Source organism: Xiphophorus maculatus, chromosome 7 (genome assembly GCF_002775205.1).
Source record: "Xiphophorus maculatus strain JP 163 A chromosome 7, X_maculatus-5.0-male, whole genome shotgun sequence".
In the NCBI taxonomy this organism is placed as follows: Eukaryota; Metazoa; Chordata; class Actinopteri; order Cyprinodontiformes; family Poeciliidae; genus Xiphophorus; species Xiphophorus maculatus.
This window is the reverse complement of record NC_036449.1, coordinates 3,533,434-3,554,328: the sequence shown is the minus strand read 5'-3', so window position 1 is coordinate 3,554,328 and position 20,895 is coordinate 3,533,434. Positions and strand designations below refer to the sequence as shown.

Here is a 20,895-nt window from a genome sequence, read left to right as displayed (position 1 = left end):
CAACAGAACAATGATCCCAAAGACTGAAGAAAATCTGTATGAGACAAACTTATTGGATTTATTATTGCTAAAGGCTGCTTTATGGGTTGCGTGTCGCTAATTTCATCACCCTGTAAGTACAGTTGAGTTTTTAAAACACACCGCAATTATGGAAGATGACTTTCCCACAACCCAATGATAACTTTCATAAAACAGTGGATAAAATTGAAAATGTCATTCCCTTAGTGAACTGTCAGGTCAAAAGACTCGTTGCAGATCTGCTTTTGTCCTGCAGGACTTAATAAGCGGATGTTGCTCTAATTCTGTGACACCTAAGCTCACTTGGCACACTTCTCCTCTACGCTGTAAATGAGTACCGTCCTCCCACAGCAAAGGACCCACTTAATTATTGACTGCTCCACTCAACCCCGTCTACAATATTCAGGATGAAGGCAGTTATTTTTAGTAACTTTGGGCAAAGCAGTCTCTGGCCTTTCCTAAACAAACATTCATGTTTTCTTTGAAACAAAAGCCCAAACTTTTAAAGCAGCAACAGTTGACGGGACAACTCATACGCCTCCTTTTGGCTTCGTGACACCGTGTGACCAATATGAATCTGTCGCATTTACAGGAGTTTTAGGAGAGAGTGAGTAAAAGTTACGCTGATATGAGTCATCAAGCTGGACAAGTGTGGTACAAAAATATAGACTAACCTTGAATTTTAAAAAATTCTTTCATGTAGTTTGTTGAGATTTTACTACCAAGTAATGCATACTTCTGAAGAGAAAAAAAAATTTAAGTGTTCTATAAGGTTTTAGATAAAATTTGAGAAAATTTGTGTTTGCAGCATGTATCAGTATTTTAATATATAGTATATTGCTGATATAGAAACTGACCATTTTTGCACATTCTTCTTTGAAACAAACAGCTCAGTCTCAGTCAAATTGACGACAGAGTGCCAGTTTTCAGGCTTTCAATTGAATGAATGCCAGAACTGTATCATTCTAACACACCAATGTGTGTAAGAACTCATATCCATGCGCTCCAATTGTATATCTGGATGCTGTTCCTATGGAAGGTGAACCTCCTATGGAAGGGGTGTGGGAATTTATGCAAGGACAGACGGGAACCACACTGCTCTATCCGCACATCCACAACAACGTCTTAAAAAGTCTCACATTCATGTATTAAATTAAACTGTTCTCATATTCAATGAAAAAAATTTGTAAGTTGGCATAATTTCAGGTCTTAAATTTAGTTGTGGCAGAAATGATCTCTTATGTGGGGTTTTTTCTCACAGGATTTTTCTGCCAGGCAAAAGTTTCAGTTGTGCACAGATATCTTCAGTGTATTCTGTGACTCGAGCTGCTAATATACCCTTGCTAGCTATAGCTAGCAAGCCTTTTTTGCATCTTGTCATGGGTAAGTGGAAATGCATCACCAGCTGGGTGAATGACATTAGTTTTTGTCACAGTCTCACCTCTGGTGCCAACCCATATAACCCTGCAGGATCCCCTAAATCATGCCCTATAGTTATAGTTTTTTTTTCCTGTCTTAAAATTTCATTCAAAGTGGCATTAAAAAATATCTTAAAAAGTCTTAAAATGGACTTGCTGAGATCCGCAGATACCGTGTCTGCCACTTTACACCACCCTGCAGGTCAGTCAAGAATCTCTTCATCCTACCGCCACAATACCATGAAGCACTTCTGCTGTAATTGTATCAGCGTGCTCAGCATGATGACATTGTACAACAGAGGTCTCCCACTTTGTGTGTGTGTGTGTGGGGGTGTGCGTGTGTGTGTCCGTGTCCTGTGACTTCCAAATGGATCATGCAGGCACTGACTCACCGAGTGTTGTTCCATTGGACTGTTTGCTTAACTCTGGACCAGGGCGCATGCATGTGTGTGTGTGCGTTTGGGGGTGAGGGTGAGGGGGGGTGCGCGTGTGTGTGCTTGTGTGCCCACTGCATTGTCCCCGCCCACTCCTTTTCTTTTGTTTGCTATCTCCACGGTTCTTTGGTTGCCACAGACAACCAACCACTTCTTCCATATTGGTCATCTCAGCGGCTGACATGTGTGAGGGGCACACACACATCGCTCTGTGGCTCTTAGAGCTGCTTTTCAGATTATCTCATATTTAATGTAGCCTGAATTGCAGGATGATTGAAGCAATCATGACTGGAAATCATAAAAGACAGAGAATAAGAAATAAACAACATGGCAGGGATGTCCTACTTAACAAACCATTAGAAGTTGCGTAAAAGCTTCTATGATGCTTGAGATATCCATGATGTATGAGATATCCAACTTATAAAGTTATATTTTTCTGAAAGTATGTAATAAATGGTAACTTGAAAAATCTCTATTTCGGCTTTCAGCCATGAGTGACACATATAAGTACAAATAATGTGGATGGAGTCATGGGATCACCTTATAGCAGTTTGTTATTATGTGTGCATTCACACCAGTCTTGTTTAGCCTGCTTTAATCAAACTCAGGTTCAATTGCCTACAAAACCTGGTTTGTTTGTAGAGGTGTGAATGCAGGGTTTCCCCCAGAAAACTTGCTAAGCCCGGTGGTTGGGGTGCCGAGGCGGTCAACCGGTGGTCCCATGAGGCGAGTGTGAAAGCTCCTCACTGGCCTGAACCTGCATGATGAGGTTAGCGCTGGTTTATTAACCACTAACGCTCCGACTAACCAGGACCAGACATAAACTTTATCAGCGCAGACAGAGCTGGGCGCTGGGCAGCGTGTTGAGATGGAAAAGCCTCACAAAATTCTTTGTCCACAAATATAAATCATTCTCACCAGTCGTTAAACGAACCTCTGAAAGCGTGACTACGAGTTATTCCTGCGGTTCATGTAGAGCTGCTCACCCAGAGTTAACGCGGCGGGGTTTAAACTCCTACCTTGATCAAAAACTCTGGAAAGAAACATAATTCCTCACAGGGGGTTGATGTAAATATTAATACAGGTCAGCCTGTATCCAGTTTGAGTGAAAGGAGGCGCGCAATCTGCGCTGAGGTAACTTAAGACATCCAGCTGTTGCAGCGTTTGAGGCAACGCGCAGAGGCGCCAGCGGTGTGATTGGTCCTGCTTTAAATGCATAAACTATAAACCTATCTTCTATAAACATATCTTTTAGGAATAAATCTGCTCCGCCAGTGAAGCAACAGAAACACTTGCAATCCTGCTTTAAAAAAAAGAAATAGTGTTTTTTTATTTATTATTATTTTAATAAAAACATAAACAAGAAAGACAGCCTGGCGGTGGGGCTTGTAAAGCATGGCGGACCACCAGGCCTATAATATACTGGGGGAAACCCTGAAATGTGTAATTGAACTCTGATGCAAGCTGAAAAAGCGAACTCTAGTCCGCCTAAAAACCTAGGTCTATGTTGGTTGAAGCGAACTCTGGCACAGTTCGAATGCAAATGTGAACATGAAGCTATAGTCAGCTTCCTGCTCCGACAGCAGGAAGCTGACTATAGTGCAGGGCATTCTGGGTAAATAAAACCAAAACAAATATGACAGTTTAGCTCTAGCAGGAGAAATGGCTTGTGTCTTTAGCCAAAAACCAAAAAGAAATGCTACAACAGCTAAAATCTGACACCACTCATTTTTTGTTTACATTTTGTGAAGAAGGAAGTTGCGCTCAATGTCTTCTTCAGAGAGTTTTGTTTCATTTCCTTCAATGGTTCTTGTTGCAGCGCCCCCACAAGCAAGGAGGGGAACAGGAATTTCAAAGGGTATGGTTCGTTTGACTTTACAGCTATGCACCATTTTGTGTCTGTCATTATCATTATCATTCCTAAAATACAAGACAAATACACAGAAGTTTGTTGTTCTAACATGACAAAATATGAAAAAGGCATTTTAAACTTAATAACTCAAATGCTTCTGATGAGCATTCAAAAACAGATTATTATCCTTCAGATGTGGACCTCTGCTCTGCATGAGACTGCCTCATGTGTAAGAGTGAATAAGTCCCTTCATTGCCCCTGCTCTGCTGTCGTCTCCACTCTCAGCTCCCACCCTGTCATTCTGTTGCAGAACAGAACTTATAAATGTGTGACTAATACTGTGGTTTGTGATTGAAAGCAGAGCTAATGGCGTTCCACAGTGCCGCTGCTCCTGTTGCTGCTCTGTGAGCCTCTGAGTAATCCAAAGAAGATACATGCTCGGGGTTTGTTTTTTTTGCAGAGGAAAAAAAGGAAGGAGGTGTTGCAGGACGAGGTGACACCGGTATTTCCATTTATGGGATGCACAGACGTTTCTTTTTAGATGAAAATTCTTTGTTTATCTCGCCCAGTGGGGAGAGTTGTAAGCTTAGAATTGGAAAGTCGTGGGTTCATTACCCTCTCACTCCTGTTACACATCGATGTGCGTGAGAGAGTTAATTTACCATTTTAGATACGAAGTTTTGATCAGGATGTTGCACGTCTATAAAAGCGTGCTTCTTTATAAGGACAGTAGGTTTTTTTTCAGTGTTTTCCAATGTTCTCGCCAGCCCCTTTCCGTTACCTTGTATTTTTCTCTCTTCCCAGCTGTAAACAGGCTCAGACAAGCATTCTGGCAATTCTGGCAAATTCCATTTAGACCTGCCTCTCAGTGGAAGAAAGGCCACAAGAGGTTGTTGGGCCGGGGGCGGGGGGAACCGCATTCAGCTTGCTGTTTAAGTTTTGTTGATATTTGTCTGTTAGAAGAAAAATATGTAAACTCACAAATTTATTTCAGTTCATTTTCAAATTTATCACACACTAAAAAGGCACACACACACACACATGCACATATTTCATTGACACAAAGTCTTGGTAGTCTTGTGGGCCTTGTCCTTAGTAGATGCATGTTACAAATATACTGACCTGTAAATCTTCACTTAGGATTGCAAAATGGATTCTCAGCGCCCCCTACACAATTAACCAAAAACATTTGGAGTCTTATCAGTCTACTGCTAATCACATTTATATTTTCATTTGCTAACATCAATTTAGCCCCACCCATTTATAAGGAAATTGTCTGCGGTGAAACTCTCTTTGACACTATCATAAAAGTTTGAAGCTGTTACTGTAGCAGGACAAATTTTCATTTTCTCCATCCAGTCCTAAGTTTAGTTTTGATATGGCATAAAAGAATGCCTATAGTTAATAATCTTGGATGTAGAGGATATTGAAAAAAGTGTTTGAAAGGTTTTTCTGATCCATTAGTTGGTACTGAATCGATTTTGAGTTGTTGCTTCTTTATTCCATCTTAATATTTTAATCCTCCACTAGAAAGAAAAGCGGTGCAAAAAGTTTGAGTAAATTTTTTCCTCATCCCAGTTCTGGCATTTTCTGTCTTTCTGAGGCAGTTTATGAAAATTAAAAATGGTGACAGTGACAGACAAGAAACAAACATTATCTAAGGTCTGCAAGTCGTTCAGACGCTCAAGGAGGCACAAAGTATCGCTGGAAAATGTTGTACTATATTCTAAGGGTGGGCAATATGGACTTAGAGTTTTATCACAGTATTTTGCCATACTCTTGTGATGATGATAAAAATGATGATGAGAGCTACTCATGATAACAAATTTATCACAATAAATGATATAAGTCTAGTTGAGACCTTGTTCTTAAGGTCTGAAGAAATTGAGAAAATCAGAAAAAGAAGCACATCAGTTTGAACTTTATGACAAAATCTATAAAAATGCACAATCAAGGCCTTCTTGTAGCATAAATTTGATCTTTGATGTTTTCTTGAAACAAAAATCATGTCTTGTTCTTGAGAATTCAACATCGTGTCTCCTCTTGTGAGCTTTAGGTATCTGGCCCTTATGACTGATGAATGGTATTCTGAAGTATAATTGTGAATCTGATTAATCTGGAGACTCCTGCGTGATTTTCGCCCATGCAGAACTCTTTCCATCTCCTTGGTGCATAAAGTTGAAACATAATAACGGTAGGATGTGAGGGCATCCTTCATCATCCCCTCTACCAACTTGATACGTATGCAGCTGCCCATATGTGTGGTCTAGTTTCTCAAAGCAGATCTTAGACAGGGGAATTACCCCTCTCCCACTTTCTGGATTGTAATTTAACCATCAGTTCAGTGAAATTGTAGCAGGCTGTGGGAGTTAGGGGAGGAAGTGTACAGAGTAACAATTAGACAGAAACGAGAGGACAATACGCTGAGAGAATCACAGGAGCGTGGTGGAACCAAGGAATTAATGAGGAGAGAATTTGAAACATTTCAGCGCTGGGTTCTGAAAGACCTGATTGTACTCCAGCTGGACTCAGCAATGATAAACCGTTTGCTGACAGACGCACGGCAGAGCCTTGCTTCTAGGAATGACTGCTAAGACAGCGGGCTTCTCCCAGCAGCCTTCCAGCACAGATGACAGATGTGTAGCCGGTCGGCTTTATGGATGCAATCGCAAGAAGTTTAATGTTAAAGGTCATGACCTGAAACTGCCAAATAGGGAAAGGCTTTCTGCTAGGAAGCCTGGAGCAGAGGTGCAGGTATGTGTTCACTGCTTTTCTGTTTAAATGAGTGCAGTTAGTGGATATGAATCCGTGCGAATATGAATAAATGTTTGTGTTGTAGAATGTAAAATTATATTGTCTGTCTCGCTCAAAACGATCTTGCTGTGTTTCTTTGTTCATGACGTGCCACCTGCTACATCAAACTCTCTGCTCCAAGTAAAATAGTTCAGCATTCCTCCACACCGCCAGAACAAGAGCTGGGTGATGTGGACAAAATTATGATCATATTGTTTTGTGGTTTCAAATTAAGATCTTAGTTTTGAAGATATTTGTTTCAATACAAATTCAAAGAACAAATCAAAAATAAAGGATAGTAAACGGTATTAATTTTTAAAAATGGTCGTCAAATAAATAATATATTATTGCACTATTTACAATTAGGTTAATAAAATTATTTACAACTCTCAGCCAGGGCAGATCGCCTCTGCTCATCCAGTGCAACTCCCACACGCAGCTTTGCAGATGGCAGATGTTTTATTTCTAGTACAGCGTCTCCATACCTGCTGTTCAGCCTGTTGCACCTTTGGTTTCTGATGCATTAGTTTTTCCACCTGCCTTGATGCCTGCAGCTGTATGTTCATTTTTCATATGGTACTTAGTTTCGTGTGAGATTTTCATCTGTGAAAATATGTAAGGCTGACCAAGCACTGTGATACATTTTGAAAACTAGTATCTATATTTAGAATTTAACTATCAGAGCAGAAAAAAATTCTGCAGTCAAAATGACTGCTAATTGTAACCAAAATAGTTAGAAATGATTATAAATTCATTTGCCATTTGTATGCTAAACATGAATTCTGATTCACTATGAAAATTTACAATTTTAGCAAACTGTATTCTGGCACCCTTTCTCACCATAGATTAGTTTGTCTTACCAGGAAATCATTTAGAGCTGAAATTACTGCTTTAATATTCTATGTAAAGTAATGTCCAGCCACTGAAGTTTGGGCCATCTTTTATAGGTCATTAAGACGCATTCAATTCACTGTTAATTTGGTAGCTTCAGTTATTTCACCACTCGGTGACAACATTCTAGCTAAAACAGCAAGATAACGGCAGATAACCACGGCAACTGGTGACAGTCTAAAGTCTGACTGGCTCTCTCCGCAGTCAAGTTTCGTGCACATCCTCAGTGTTTACAAACAAATAATCCCTCCATACACAGAATATGTTGCCCTTTTGGACTGGAGGTCAGCGTAAAGGAGGTTCAGGCTTAAAATGTCGTCCCCTCTAAGGGCTTAACGTAAAGAACATTTAACCTTAGTTTCTTCAGAGCACAAGTAAGCTCTGACTAGAGACAAGGGTGACAAGTCAGGCATATTTCATCAGTCTAATTAGACTGAATCCTCTGTGAGGCTCAGAAAGAAAAAGCAATTGGTTTAGGACAGCAATCTGGGACAGAGGAGTTATCCCATTAGAAGGACGGATGGCTGATCCAGTTTGCTGCGGCTTAGCTTCATGAAAGGTCCACTCTTACAGTCAACAGGTAGCTTTCTGACTGCCTGCCTGTCTGGGTGTTATCAAAGGCAGGACATGGGCCCGCTCAGCTTTCCTATGAGGGAACTCCAGCACTGCTCTTATCCAGCAGCAACAGCTGCTGGATTCATTTGAGCCGCCTAGGCCTTTGTCCATTGTGTAAGTGTGTGTGCTGCTCAGAGGCCGTGTGTCACCCTGCCAGGAGCCAGACACGGTGTGGGTGGAAGGTACATGTTGCTCAGGTTACTGGTTTCTCCTCAACACAGGACTTGCTCTCTGTCTCATAGTTTAGCAGATGAGAAGAGCAGAGCACAGAGGCGAGCAGCGGGCTATTTATAGATCACTTCTGGCCTACTTGGCAACAGGAAGGAGATGAAGACAAGGAGAGGAACTATGGAGGCCAAGGAGGAGCAAAATAGAAAATAGAACTGGAGCAAAGAATGGTGGGCCATGGAGAATCAAGACTCCAACTTGGGACTGTGGAAGCTCAAAGATGGTGGATGGAAATAATGTTCATAAATATCAATCAATCAATTTTATTTTTATACCACATTTCAGCAACAATGCAGTTCAAAGTGTTACATCATAAAAACACAAGAATAAGAAGTTATGCAAAATACATACAGTGAACAATTCAGAAACCAGTGACAAACATTACATATTGATGAGTGCCATCATTAAAATCATCAATACTCATAGAATATGTTAGTCAATATTCCAATTATTTTTGTTTAAAAGCAACTCTAAACGGAAGGGGTTTGAGGGCTAGCCTTAATTTAAAAGAACTGTTTCAGCTGTTTTAAAGTTTTCTGGAAGTTTAAATCCTCAGTATAAATATATATTGAGGTTTTCATGCAGCTCTACTCAGGTTTGTTTCAGTCACATGTAACATGCTCAGTACACTACCCAGTCATCAAGTATTAGATGATCAAGTCATCTTTCAATGATCAGTATTAAGAGTACATGAATAGAGGCAACTCCAGTCTATTCTTGTTTGGACAGCTTGCAAAGCTATATGATTTCTACATAGACCATATGCCTGATTCTTTTGGTTTAATTAATGCTACATCCCATAACTATCTGCAGTTAAGCTCCAAGTTGTTCATATCCTTTGAATATTAAGTTTGAAAATGATTTCCATTCAACAAAGAAGTTTGTTTCCCATAGAAAATGAGACGGACATTGCTCCAAAGTATTTATGTTGGAGTATAAAGACACGTTTCCTTAAACTACAACCACTGGAGGCACTCAGGTGGCCTCCATTCCACTCATTGTGAGATGACTAGCACCAGTTGGCTGGACCTCTGTTGAATTAGGCTAGGTGTGAATATTTCTGCAGTCACTTGTTTTATGTTCATATTTGTATCTGCATGTCATTATTTTTAAAAATCAGTTTTCACTTTGATGTTAAAGAGATTTGTGTTGTTTGTTTTGGGGTAGGAAGGCTTGACAAAAAAAAGGAAGCCAAATTGTGTTGGCTGTGATTTATTTGTAAAATCAATAAAAGGGTAAAACATACAAGGAGGTGAATACTTTTTTATAGACACTCGTAGGTTGATTATTTATTCTATAGGTGGCTAGATTCAGTAAAATCATTACGCATTTGATAAGATTTGATAGACTGGTATGACAGTAGCATATTTTATTTGTTGTAACTTAAAACTGTGTATCCTCACATCCTTAAAAAGTCTTAAATTCATGTATCTAAAATTAAGGCTTTAAAATATATTAAATCCATTTTAAAAATCTTTGTCACAGGTCTTAAATTTTGTTCCTCACAGGACTAGATAATCTTGTTTCTCATGGACTTAACATAATCATTGCGTTCTGTGACATGAGGTGGTTCTGGTTACTGGCTCAGTGTTGGCAGATGCCCGTTTTAAACTGACTTGTATTGGCGTTGAATCGTCGCCGTCATTAACAACACTCTGCCTTGGAATTCCCTAAACTCCCATTTACTCAGCTTAAGTAGCAGAAAGGGAAGGCCCTGAAGGTACCTCATGAGCTCAGCTATTTGCTGGAATTCTTACAGGTCTATATGAGGACATGATTTCATCCGTTGGCTGCTACAGTCCCACTTTCAATGTAGCAGCAGGTCAGCTGCTCAAACCTTATACGGCAGTCGACTTTGAGGTATTTCACCTTAATCCACTGCAAGAATTTGGTCCTACAACTTACAGAAACAGAGGGAATCAATGCAGGCATGGCTGGCTGTTTAGGAAAATCCTCCGCGTCCTCTTCCTGTTCTGCTTTGTTTCGTTCCTTGCTCTTCATTCATATCCAGAATGACAAAATAAAATAAAGTTCTTTCATCTTTTGCCCTTGTTTATTAAAATACCTTATCATCATGTGCTTTGGAAGCACACGATGATCTCCCATCTTGTCTGCACAGACATGCGTGTGTGAGTGTGTGTTCTGCTGTGGTGTTTTCTGTGTTTAAGTTGACACAGCTGGTGGGCAGGATGTCAGATTTAGACCTCTACGTCTGTTTGTAATTCTCCCCTAACAGAGCGCCCTTCCTTCGCTATAAATAGCCTCAGCATGTGTGTGTTTGTGTGCGACCCGCCTCGCCTCGCTGCGCCTGTAGAGAATGATGTTCTTGATGCTGAGCGTTTGCACGCTTGTGTGTGCTTAATCTGTGACGCGCCCACTGTACCGTGCCCTGCTTTATTTGCTGTTTACGTCCAGCGTGTGTATGCGTGCGTGTGAAAGTTGATGTTGGTCGTAATGATGATGGCTCTGTGTACTGTTCCACACGGGGATTGATTCGCGGTGACACGGACACGCCGCAGAGGACAGGAAACCCATGTTCTTTTATTGAAAATACCTCTTTCAAGCACCTTTCTGTCGATCTTTGTTTGATTATCTCTCTGCCATCCCTCAACTTTATGTTCCTCCTGTAACGTGTGTCAACATCATCAGCTGGAACCATTACACGACAGCATTATGCTGAATTTTGGATTTCAGACGCAAGGCTTCACTTCACAAATGGAAAGAGAAGCAGGGCTTCTTAATAGGGATGCACCGGTCCACTTTTTTCACTTATGATACCGATATCTGAGCTAATGACTGATACCGATCCAATAAGGAAAAACATTGTCGAGTTGTCTTAAAAGGATTTTTTAAAACTCAGGCATAGACGTAGGCTACTTTAACCATTGATTTAGCTATTCAAAAGTTGCTTAGAGCTACAAAAGCAACACATATCTTGGAATTGAATTAGCTTGTTTTTATATAAGATTTACAATACGGCTTTTACTTAGATGTCTAAGTAAATACATAATTTTATTTTTATTGATTAAGATGTGAAAATGTCAGCACTTTGCAAAGTGTTGACAAAAAAAACATAATGTAAAACAAATATTAAAGCATAACATCACTCAGAGCACAAAGTATGGAATTAGACTGAATAGATCTGCCCTTATGGATCAGGCACATCTAGAGTTTTTTTCAAAATCAGAACCGATACAGATATTAATATTGGATCAGTGCATCACTAACTGTAAATAATTCACGCCTGTTTTAAATGGTAAAGTGATGCTTTTACAACCCCAATTCTAATGAAGTTGAGACATTGTGTAAAACATAAAAGCAGAATTTGACATTTTATGGCACATGTCCAAATGCAATGAAAAAAAGTTAAATCAAAGATTCAACTGGTGGAGTCTCTAGTCTCTTATTTATTCGTCACTGAGTATGTGACGCATCTCTTTTAGGATTGTCAAACTGGCCTCCTCCAGTGTTTGTAATATTCTGTAAGTGTTGTTGTGTTTAAAAGCTGATACTTCCAGAGTTAATTCTTCATCCGAAAGCTGTTGCTGCCTTCTCGGGGGGGGGGGGGGGGGGGGGGGGTTCCCTTCCATCTGTTCACTCTATCTTTGTTTGTTACTCTCTCCTTGACCCATTGCTTCACTGCCTGATGTGCGTTTAAACGTCTTTAGAGAAATGAGAGATTGGTGTGTGTGTTTGTGTCTGTGTAACGGGTCTTTTTCTTCTCGCCTGTTCCTCTCCTCCCATGTTTAAAATTACAGTTCACACACAGAGCACACACACGCACACCCGCCCCCCACACGCACAAAACAGCAGGCACTTTTTTATGTTGACAGATTCCCAGAAGGTGTTCCACATGTGAGAGTGAAGCTTTGTGTTGTTCTGTGATGGGGGGCGTCCATGAAACCGTTGTGTCTTTTCCCTCTGCAGACCAGCATAAAGGAAGGATTGTTGCTGAAACAGACGAGCTCCTTCCAGAGGTGGAAAAAGCGCTACTTCAAACTGAGAGGCCGAACTCTTTACTACGCCAAAGATGCCAAGGTAGCTCCACTCACTCCCCTTCCCCCGTACACTGGAGAGCGGCAGTTTGTAATGCAGTCTAGTTTAGATGGGAAGACCAAACTACTTTTAAAGACCAGCCTCATTTCTGTCTTTTTAACACCTCAGACAGTTCACTGTTGGGTTTGCAGACACTTTTCAGTTTGTTCAAACTTAGGGTGTTTTCACACCTGACAGTTCGGTCCAGTTGGTGTGGCTTGGGACCAAAATTGCAACATGTTTTACATTTTCAGTTGTGTTTCTGTTTCACACTGATCTGTGTGAAAGAAAAACCTGTTCCTCCGCTCCCTCGTGGTGGCGCTGCACCAAGAACCACTGAAGGAAACAACACGAAACCTTTGAAGAAGACTTCACGAAATGTAAACAAAAATAGAGCAGAGTCAGATTCTAGCGGTTGTAGGATTTCTCTTTGGTAAAACCCCCCAAAAACGAGCCATTTCTCTTGCTAGCTCTACACTTGAGTGTTTGTTTTGGTTGTATTTACCCAGAATGCTCTCCCTATAGTGCGTTCCCTGCTTTTAGAGTGGGGTCAGGTTCGCTTGGTGTTCACATACGCATTCAGACCGCACCAGAGTTCACTTCCAACTGAACCCAGACTGAGGTTTTTAGACGGACCAGAGTTTGTTTTATTGGTCCACATCAGAGTTTCATTACACATTCACACCTCCCCATAAGAACTGCCGTTTCTAGAAGAACCAAGTAGAGTTGCATTAAATTGGACTGAACAGGCCAGGTATGTTAGTTCCTTCAGTCTTTCATGAAATCAAAAAGTGAGAATTTACTACCTGCTAATAGGGATGACTATCTCTATATGAACTGTTCTAGTAGCCTAGCAACTGGAAGTATTATGAGTTAATTTAGGAGCATTTTGATGTGTGTTTGTTAGTCTTAGATGAAGCTGGAATGGTAGATCTCCTCTTGTTTTGTGTCATTTAAAATCAAACTAAGCTGGTTCTGCTGAATGTAAATTAACAGTAATTATATCAAAATTACAGTAATATCATTAGGATTTGTCAAACTCAATACTTTCTCTAATTGCTACAATTAGCATATCTGTGTATAGCATCAAGACGTAAAAATTTCACTTGAATCTGTAAATTAAGCGCATCCTAAGCTTTCTCTCATGCAGGTAAGAGACCAGCTACCCACTTGAATCAAAAACAACTTCTCTATTCACAGTTGTGAACAACTCTTTACTTTTCTGTCTTTTAACCTAACTCTCATGGAATGAAACACGGGTGTGTTTGTGTGTGTGTGTGTTTGCACGTGGACTAGTCTGGCAGTGCCTTGGCACGGTGGCAGGAGCGGGCGCTGCGCAGGGTGTCCAGGAGCCGCGTGTGCTGGCGAGTCATGTCCGTGTGCTGGACGGGCGCGCGACGCTCCCCCCCACCCCTTGGTGCCAGTGGATCTGAGGAGGGCCTAGTGAGAATTCGGGTCAGAACGGCTAAGCCACGGGGCCAGACCCACAATATGCAGTAGTGCTGCATTCATGTCATAAGGCTGCAGAAGCGTTCAGTGCTCATTAAGTAACAGAATAAACCCTTATGGTTTTTCTGGATGGCATGAATGCACTGTATGTTAACATATAAGTCCAGATTTGGCTCCAAAGGGGTTTAGGGACTGTAAATCTTGAATAAGATTTCTTGAATATGGCTTTCTGTGACGGTAAAGGGGACCAAATCAAGACTACTGAGAAGACGGTAGCTGCACTTAAATTGCAGATGTGCGCAAAACTTTGTCGATATTCCACTAATGTCAAAAATCATAATTTCGCAATTGCTTCCATTAAATAAGAATCATATTTAAAATCACACAAATAAGTTTTGTTCACTTAGTAAGTCATTCAAAAACATGTCAAGCCATCATTCTTCTCCCACTTCCTGTTGTCTTCTTTGTTGTTTCTACCAGTAGTAACATCTGGTGGTTGATCATGTGACTTGTGTGATGCGGCAAAAGTGTTTCCGTTGCAGTTTTGCAAAATACACTAATTCTGATGCAGCCGAAAAACATCGAAAAAACTTTTTAAAAATTGCCATGTTTTCATTAGGCTAATTTATTTTCAAACTTCCAAATTGCGCAGTTATATGGTCAACTCAGTTAGTGGAGGACAAATCCTAAAGGAATCTGATCTACATCCCAGATCAATCTGAAATGAGAGTAAAATAATTCATTTGAAACAGGTACAAAAATATGAGTTTAACTCTGTGGCCTTGTGTCATTTCTTTTTTAGAAATAAAAAAGAAACAATTTAAAATTACACAAATTGTTCCAATGAAATGCAAGCTTCTTACGCAAGGCAGCGTGGAAACAGTGTTTAACACGGTATCAAAATGAAGATAAAAACCAGTAAATGAAATAATAAATCAGTCTAACAATAATTGATCAAATGTCAGTAAAAAAAAAAAATACTAAGAAATTAACATCCTTACTCTGCTTCTTCCCAGCTTTTTGTTAATTTCTTTCCAAACCCCATTATCAATAAGTAAAAACAATATTTCCAAACGCATAATGACACACAGCTGTGTGTCAGCAGGTGTAAGGAGCTCTTCGTTGAGAGAGTGGCTGTTTGTTTCACTATCGATTTTATGTTTGATCCAAGACACAAAAATAGGAACAAACAACAGTATAATTGAGGCACAGCAAGCCTCCTTCAGATGGGAATTGGGAACAAAATTAGAGATGGTGTACATACTGGAAAAGCAGTCAGTCCAGAAACAAAACCATCTAGAATCAAATATATGTATGAAAGGAACATTTTATTTAAATTTGAAAGGTTATAAAATGTAAAAAAAAAAAGTCATAAAAACTATGAAAAATACTTTCAGTTTGATATGACTTTAAAACAAAGTTTAGATAACAATTATTTTTTAGTTTTAATTATCTGTGAAGATCAAACAAAAGTGCCAGAGATCAGCTGAAGGTCAAATGAAAAAGTCACCCAACAAGCCGTTCATTCATTATTCAGACTCCTTTAGAATGTAGAAATCATGTCTTCCACTACTGAACTATCACTGTTAGCCTCATTTGGTTTCTCAGTAGTCTTTCTTTTTGACCCATGTTGCTGCACAGTTTTTCTGTTCCCTGAAAAGTTTTTAGGTTTTCTGAAAAGCTTCAGAAATCCACCTTTTGTTATTTTAAAATTTCAGCCAATAAGAAAGTGTGACTAAAAAAATTTGTTTTTATTTGTTCTAAAAATTTATGAGCCAAAGCAGTTGGTCAGTGAAGACAAAAAAATAAATAAATGCTAGCTTAGAAAATTTAAGAGAATACAGATTTTGTTTGTCTTACTGCATTTCAGAAAACCTCCAAACTTTCCTGTAGACTAATTTTAAGTGGAATGTAAAAGGAAGTAAAATCTTGTATTCAAGCTGGTTCTGTCCTTCTGTATAGCTGTAGTTAGTGTCCACTGTCCAACATATCCATGCTCTTAGTGTCTCTAAGATGGCCTGGCTGGCTGTGCTGCTGTACAGAGGAACTCTAACCTCCTCACTGATCCTCAGAGAGGCTTCATCTCAGCAGCCTTCAACTCGTCCTCCTCTCCTTCATCAAGCATCGCCTGACTTAGACACAAAATCAGCTTCAGTGCAAAGAAACACACAGCCAACATGGAAAAGAACCATGACAGCAAAGAACCTATCCATTCATCCATCAGTCCGTCCGTCCGAGTTAGTGACTGTACTGGAGCCTCAGTGGTTCTACAGTCCATTCCAGAAGGCCGGTATCCAGGTTTTGTCCCCAGCAGAATGAAAGTTGTGAAAGCTGAAAGGATGAAGGAAAGGAGGCTAGCTCTGATTGCTGACATGCTGCCACTGAGCGCAACTGTGGAATTATGGGTAACACAGGACTGAATGTCTGCATCTGTCCACCCATCTTTCAACTTTCACCACGGCTTTACACACATACATACACGCACACATATATAAGTGTGTGATATTGTGAGTAGCTCTGGTGGCATGACGGTGAGAACATTCATAGAAAAATAACAAGAGAAGTTACAATAACATGTCTCTTCCATACAGCCACCATCCTTGCTCACAGTCATCCCAGCAACTTCTATGAACACACTTGTAACTGTATGTGGAAATGCTGACACACACACACACCCCTACACACACACACACACACACACACACACGCACACACACACACACACACACACACACACACACACACACACGCACGCACGCACGCACGCACGCACGCACGCACACACACACACACACACACACACACACACACACACACACACACACACACACACACAGAGTAAGTGTTGGCTGGGATCCCTCCCTCTCCAGCCAGGCCTGTGGAGAGTGTTGTTGACTGGGCATTCCCTCTGACAGCTGTAGCAGCTCACTCCTCACACACACACATACACGCACACACACGCAAACAAACGCACACAGAGTCAGAGGGCATTCCTTTGACGGCATCGGGTTTTGGCCCACAGCCGTTTCAGCTCAGTGGCATGCCCTACACATCACAGCACACGTAGCATATCATGTTCCTGTTTGTAGTCGCCGGCTCTCCTCCATGCCTGACTCCAGCTCCAGCTCCTCCACCACCCAACGTTTAATAACACGAGGCCCATCCACCACTATCATACTCAGGCCATTCTCATACAGGGAAAGAGGCGAAACAACATAGAGGGGAGCTCTAGCTCCTCAAAAGGTGTTGCTTTGTGTTGAACATTTCTGCAGCTAACAAGCTAACATGTTCTCACTTATTGTAAACTTTTATGTTAGGTTTTCAGGTTGTGACCTACCACGGTCTGATTTGTTAAAAAAAAAAAACCTGTGATGTGAAGGTTTATTGCTGTGAAAAGCATTAATATCAAGCACTTCTTGAGACTCTTTGTTTCTTCTGCTTGCTAGCTGTTAGCTAAATAATAATTTCTGCTTTCTAAATGCAAAGACGCTAATACTTAGTCGTCAAAGCTTCTAAAAAATACTAACTATCTGAATTATTCCTTTAAGCCAGAGGTGTCCAAACACAGCAATTCAAGAACGATACAAATTCTGAAGGTCTTTTATTTCTTATCGGGGCAAAATTACAAATAAAATAGACATTTTACAATAGAATATAGGCTACAGCACAAAGTATTCAGTAACCAGGCTTTTTGTGTCACATCTATCCAGCAGGCTTGGATGCACCCTGATTTGCTTTTAATGAATTTATTCAACTTGGCTTTTCAATTAAAGTGACACAAATATTGTTTGTGTTGCTCAGAATTGACGAAAAAGCTCTAGTTTTTTTTAGTTAATTCTGAGCTTTAAAAGTCCTTTAAAAATTCACAAAGTGGACCGTCTCCTCTAAAGGGGTGAGCCTTCAAAACCCTTTTTATGTTTTGGATCCACAATAATTTACATCCCTTTCTAAAAAAAATTGTGACTACTGATTTAATTCAAGATTTACAGCTTCGTTTATTGTTGAGCAGGTAAAAAAAAATCACTTTTTCCTTTTTTCCCTCTTTCCTCCCCCCCTCCCTTTTCCTTTTGACAATTTTGGCCCATGTCACAAAAAGCTCGTACACCCCTGTGTTAAGGATTACCTCTGTGTCACATTTACAAAAACTTCATTTAGTTTAAGAGACAGTGACTAGTAGGAAAGCTTAATCCTGCTAGTGGGTGGTTAATAATAAGCTGTGTGCCGATTCAGTTTGACAATACCATAACAGATGGCGCCAATTAATGATATGTGGCCATAACCTGATCCCTTCTATGAGATTAGATTTGATCATGGAGGACTCCATATAGTCCAGAATGTGTAATATGACACTAAGTGAAACCTATGGTTCGCTTAGTGTTGTTTATGGCTTATTTTTTTTGCATTTGTTGAAATTAATGATACAAACTAAACTATTGCAATAATACTCAGCTTATGCTGGCTTAGAAAAATGTTTGAAGACAGTGAGAAATGTTTTTAAGATTTTTTTTTTGTATTGTCCAGAAAGTGTTGTCCTTAATATTTGACATTTTTTAGTTTCCATTTTATGCTAAAAAGTTTCCTTCTACGCTTTGCATCACATTTGTCCTCATACCACAGGCTCAGCTTAACCTGATGTGTTGTACATAATTGCAAAAAAAGCTTCTTTTTTTGTTCTCATCGCTCTCCTTCCTCTTCATGCCTGGCCCCTCTCTTCGCTGCAGTCCCTTATCTTCGATGAGGTGGATCTATCAGATGCCAGTGTTGCAGAATCCAGCACAAAGAATGTCAACAACAGCTTCACGGTGAGTGCTTCTTGTTGTGTTAATGCACACATACACACACAGAGTTACAGTAGAGATGAAGACAGTCACAACCAACTGTTCGACTCATTTTCCTCCCATTTTGAAGGTTTGGTGGGCTTACATTGCAGTCTGGGGGGAAACGGGAATAGAAACTTTACCCAACGCCAGCTTTAGACTCTAAAACCTGTTTGGTTTTTCATAGCGATCGCATTTTTTAGACCACTTCTAGTTTCAATATTAGTCTGATCTGCAGACACCATTTTTGGTTTAAAACAACAAGTAACAGCAGAAACACTTCCAGGTAACCAAACACAGCAATAAAAGATTATGAATGTGCCAGATTACCTGTCAACGATTACATGAATAGAAAACATCAGGATAGAGTTTATGTAACATCTCCTGAGAAAAATAAAGTTGGTGGATTTAAATTGCATAAGGTTACGTCTGGCATTTACATAACATTTATGAATATTTCTTAAACATTCTTCCCATATTTCATCACTCAGTTCTATGTGAAGCTCATCAGCCCAGGATTGTTTGTAACTAACACTGTTATAAACGATTCCATAGAAGGAAGAGACCCGAGTTAAAGTTGATCATCTCTTCCAATGTTTTAGAAAATTTACAACATTTTTATAAGACCTGAATGTAAAATAGTTACTCGATTGTGCTATGAAATGGTACTATGTGTCTGGAAAATGCATAATACTGCCCCTTTAACGTTGGCATAATGTACCATCAAATGTCGTCAGCCTTTATTCCGTCAGAATGCGCTCTCTCTCAGTCTCTCTACGCCTTGAGGTGGGGTTTTATCAGGCCGCCACACAGGAAAATGGGCTTTGCTTGACATTTTGTTACATTTCCCATTATAACTTCATCACACGCTTCTCACCAAGATATTTCCTCTGGAGGGAAACAAAGCCATGTGAGTTGTTGCTCATTTTGCGTGTAGGAGGAACTTGAGAATTATGAGCAAAAAAAAATAAAAAAAGAGGATAAAAGCAGAAAGTGAAAGAGTTTGTGGTGCCCTCTGCTTTCTATAAATGACTCTTCCTCCCCAGGGATGTTGCTATAAAAAGAAGCGAAGAGGAGGAGGAGGAAGGCTTGGGAGCATTGCCCCAAGGGGAGCGTGTGGCTATTTTTAGCATTGCCTTGAAACGCTCCGCTGAGTGCCTAAGTGTGCCTGCTGCATGCGTGTTATGATGGGGATCACGCACAGGGATGGCAGGATGTTTATGGTCAGTTCAATATTTTAGATATTTAGAAAGAAAATCCACGGATGTTTTAATACTGTTGATGGAGCTGAGCCACAATGTAAAGTCACGGTTTGGCAAAGGTTGAGTAAATACTGTAAAATAGTAGCTACGGTGATCAGAACGAAAAGAGAAGGAAGTGATGGAGAGAGTGAACAAAAAATAAGCAAGAATGTTGAGAGATGAAAGCATCTACTGGACGTGTTATTGGTGCAAAGGCAAACACTCCGAAAGGGAGAGCAGCGAAGGAAATCCTGGAGTGATGTCACTTTGCCGCTGACTGCATTCGTACACATGCTCCCGAGGGGAAAGGAGAGACTGTGTGTGTGTGTGTAACGGGGGGGTGGGGGGTGGGGGAGACGTTAGAGAAAGGAGTCTCGAGCCAGATCGCGGCGGGAGCGAGCGGCAAGACAAGAAAAGGGAGAGCAAGGGGACCGATGAAGAGGAAGGGAAAGACAGACGGAAGAGGAGGAATGGTGAAGCAGAGAGGTAACGCAGACGGATTTGTTGTTCACCTGCAGCTGTTTTTTTTTTGTTTTTTTTATATTTTCTTATGCATGCCGACCGACCAGGGGAACACCAGGCTTCACTGTTCATAGCAGAGACACGGCTGCCTTCTGGAAATCTGCACAGCCTGTCTGTGTTGCTCTGCGCCGTCGAGAGGATGACTGACGTTCCACCGTTCTCTGCGCTTGGTGCTGCTGCTTGGTAGAATTCATTGAGTCATGTCTGTGCAGAGATGCTTCACGCTTCATGCTCATCGGTGTGTGTGTGTGTGTGTAGGCGTGCACGTGCATGTGGTGCAGAAGTCTCCTCAGGGCAGAGCAAGGACATTCTGAATGTGCAAACAACATCAGGAAACCGTATTATACAAGTTACAGAGACACAAATCATTCTACTCTCACCTATTAGAGCTTCCACCTGCAACAGTTTTTATGTAACTAAACAAACACAGTAATAGTAATAAAGTACTAATATTAATAATGTAATGTGTTGAGAAAATTATTTATTTGTTATTAGATATTTAGGGTGAAGCCTCTGAACAAAATGTTCCGTCCGGGCGAGTCCCGACCTGACTTGAAGTAGTCTTCCCTGCAAACTCAGCCG

The 20,895-nt window shown here is 40.5% G+C and overlaps 1 protein-coding gene across 7 annotated transcripts in view; it reads left to right on the top strand.

The window, feature by feature from the left end:
* dgkh (diacylglycerol kinase eta) overlaps positions 1 to 20,895 on the top strand; it is a 60,426-nt gene that overhangs the window by 1,987 nt on the left and 37,544 nt on the right. For 4 of the 7 annotated variants that reach the window (XM_023336570.1, XM_023336571.1, XM_023336569.1 and 1 more), the window contains exons 3-5: positions 12,177 to 12,287; positions 13,581 to 13,739; positions 18,455 to 18,535. In XM_023336570.1, the coding sequence (XP_023192338.1) occupies positions 12,177 to 12,287; positions 13,581 to 13,739; positions 18,455 to 18,535 (351 nt within the window). Of the gene's footprint in view, positions 1 to 12,176; positions 12,288 to 13,580; positions 13,740 to 18,454; positions 18,536 to 20,158; positions 20,278 to 20,895 lie in introns of those variants that run through there. The other 3 variants (XM_023336574.1, XM_014470531.2, XM_023336572.1) reach the window with 2 other exon arrangements.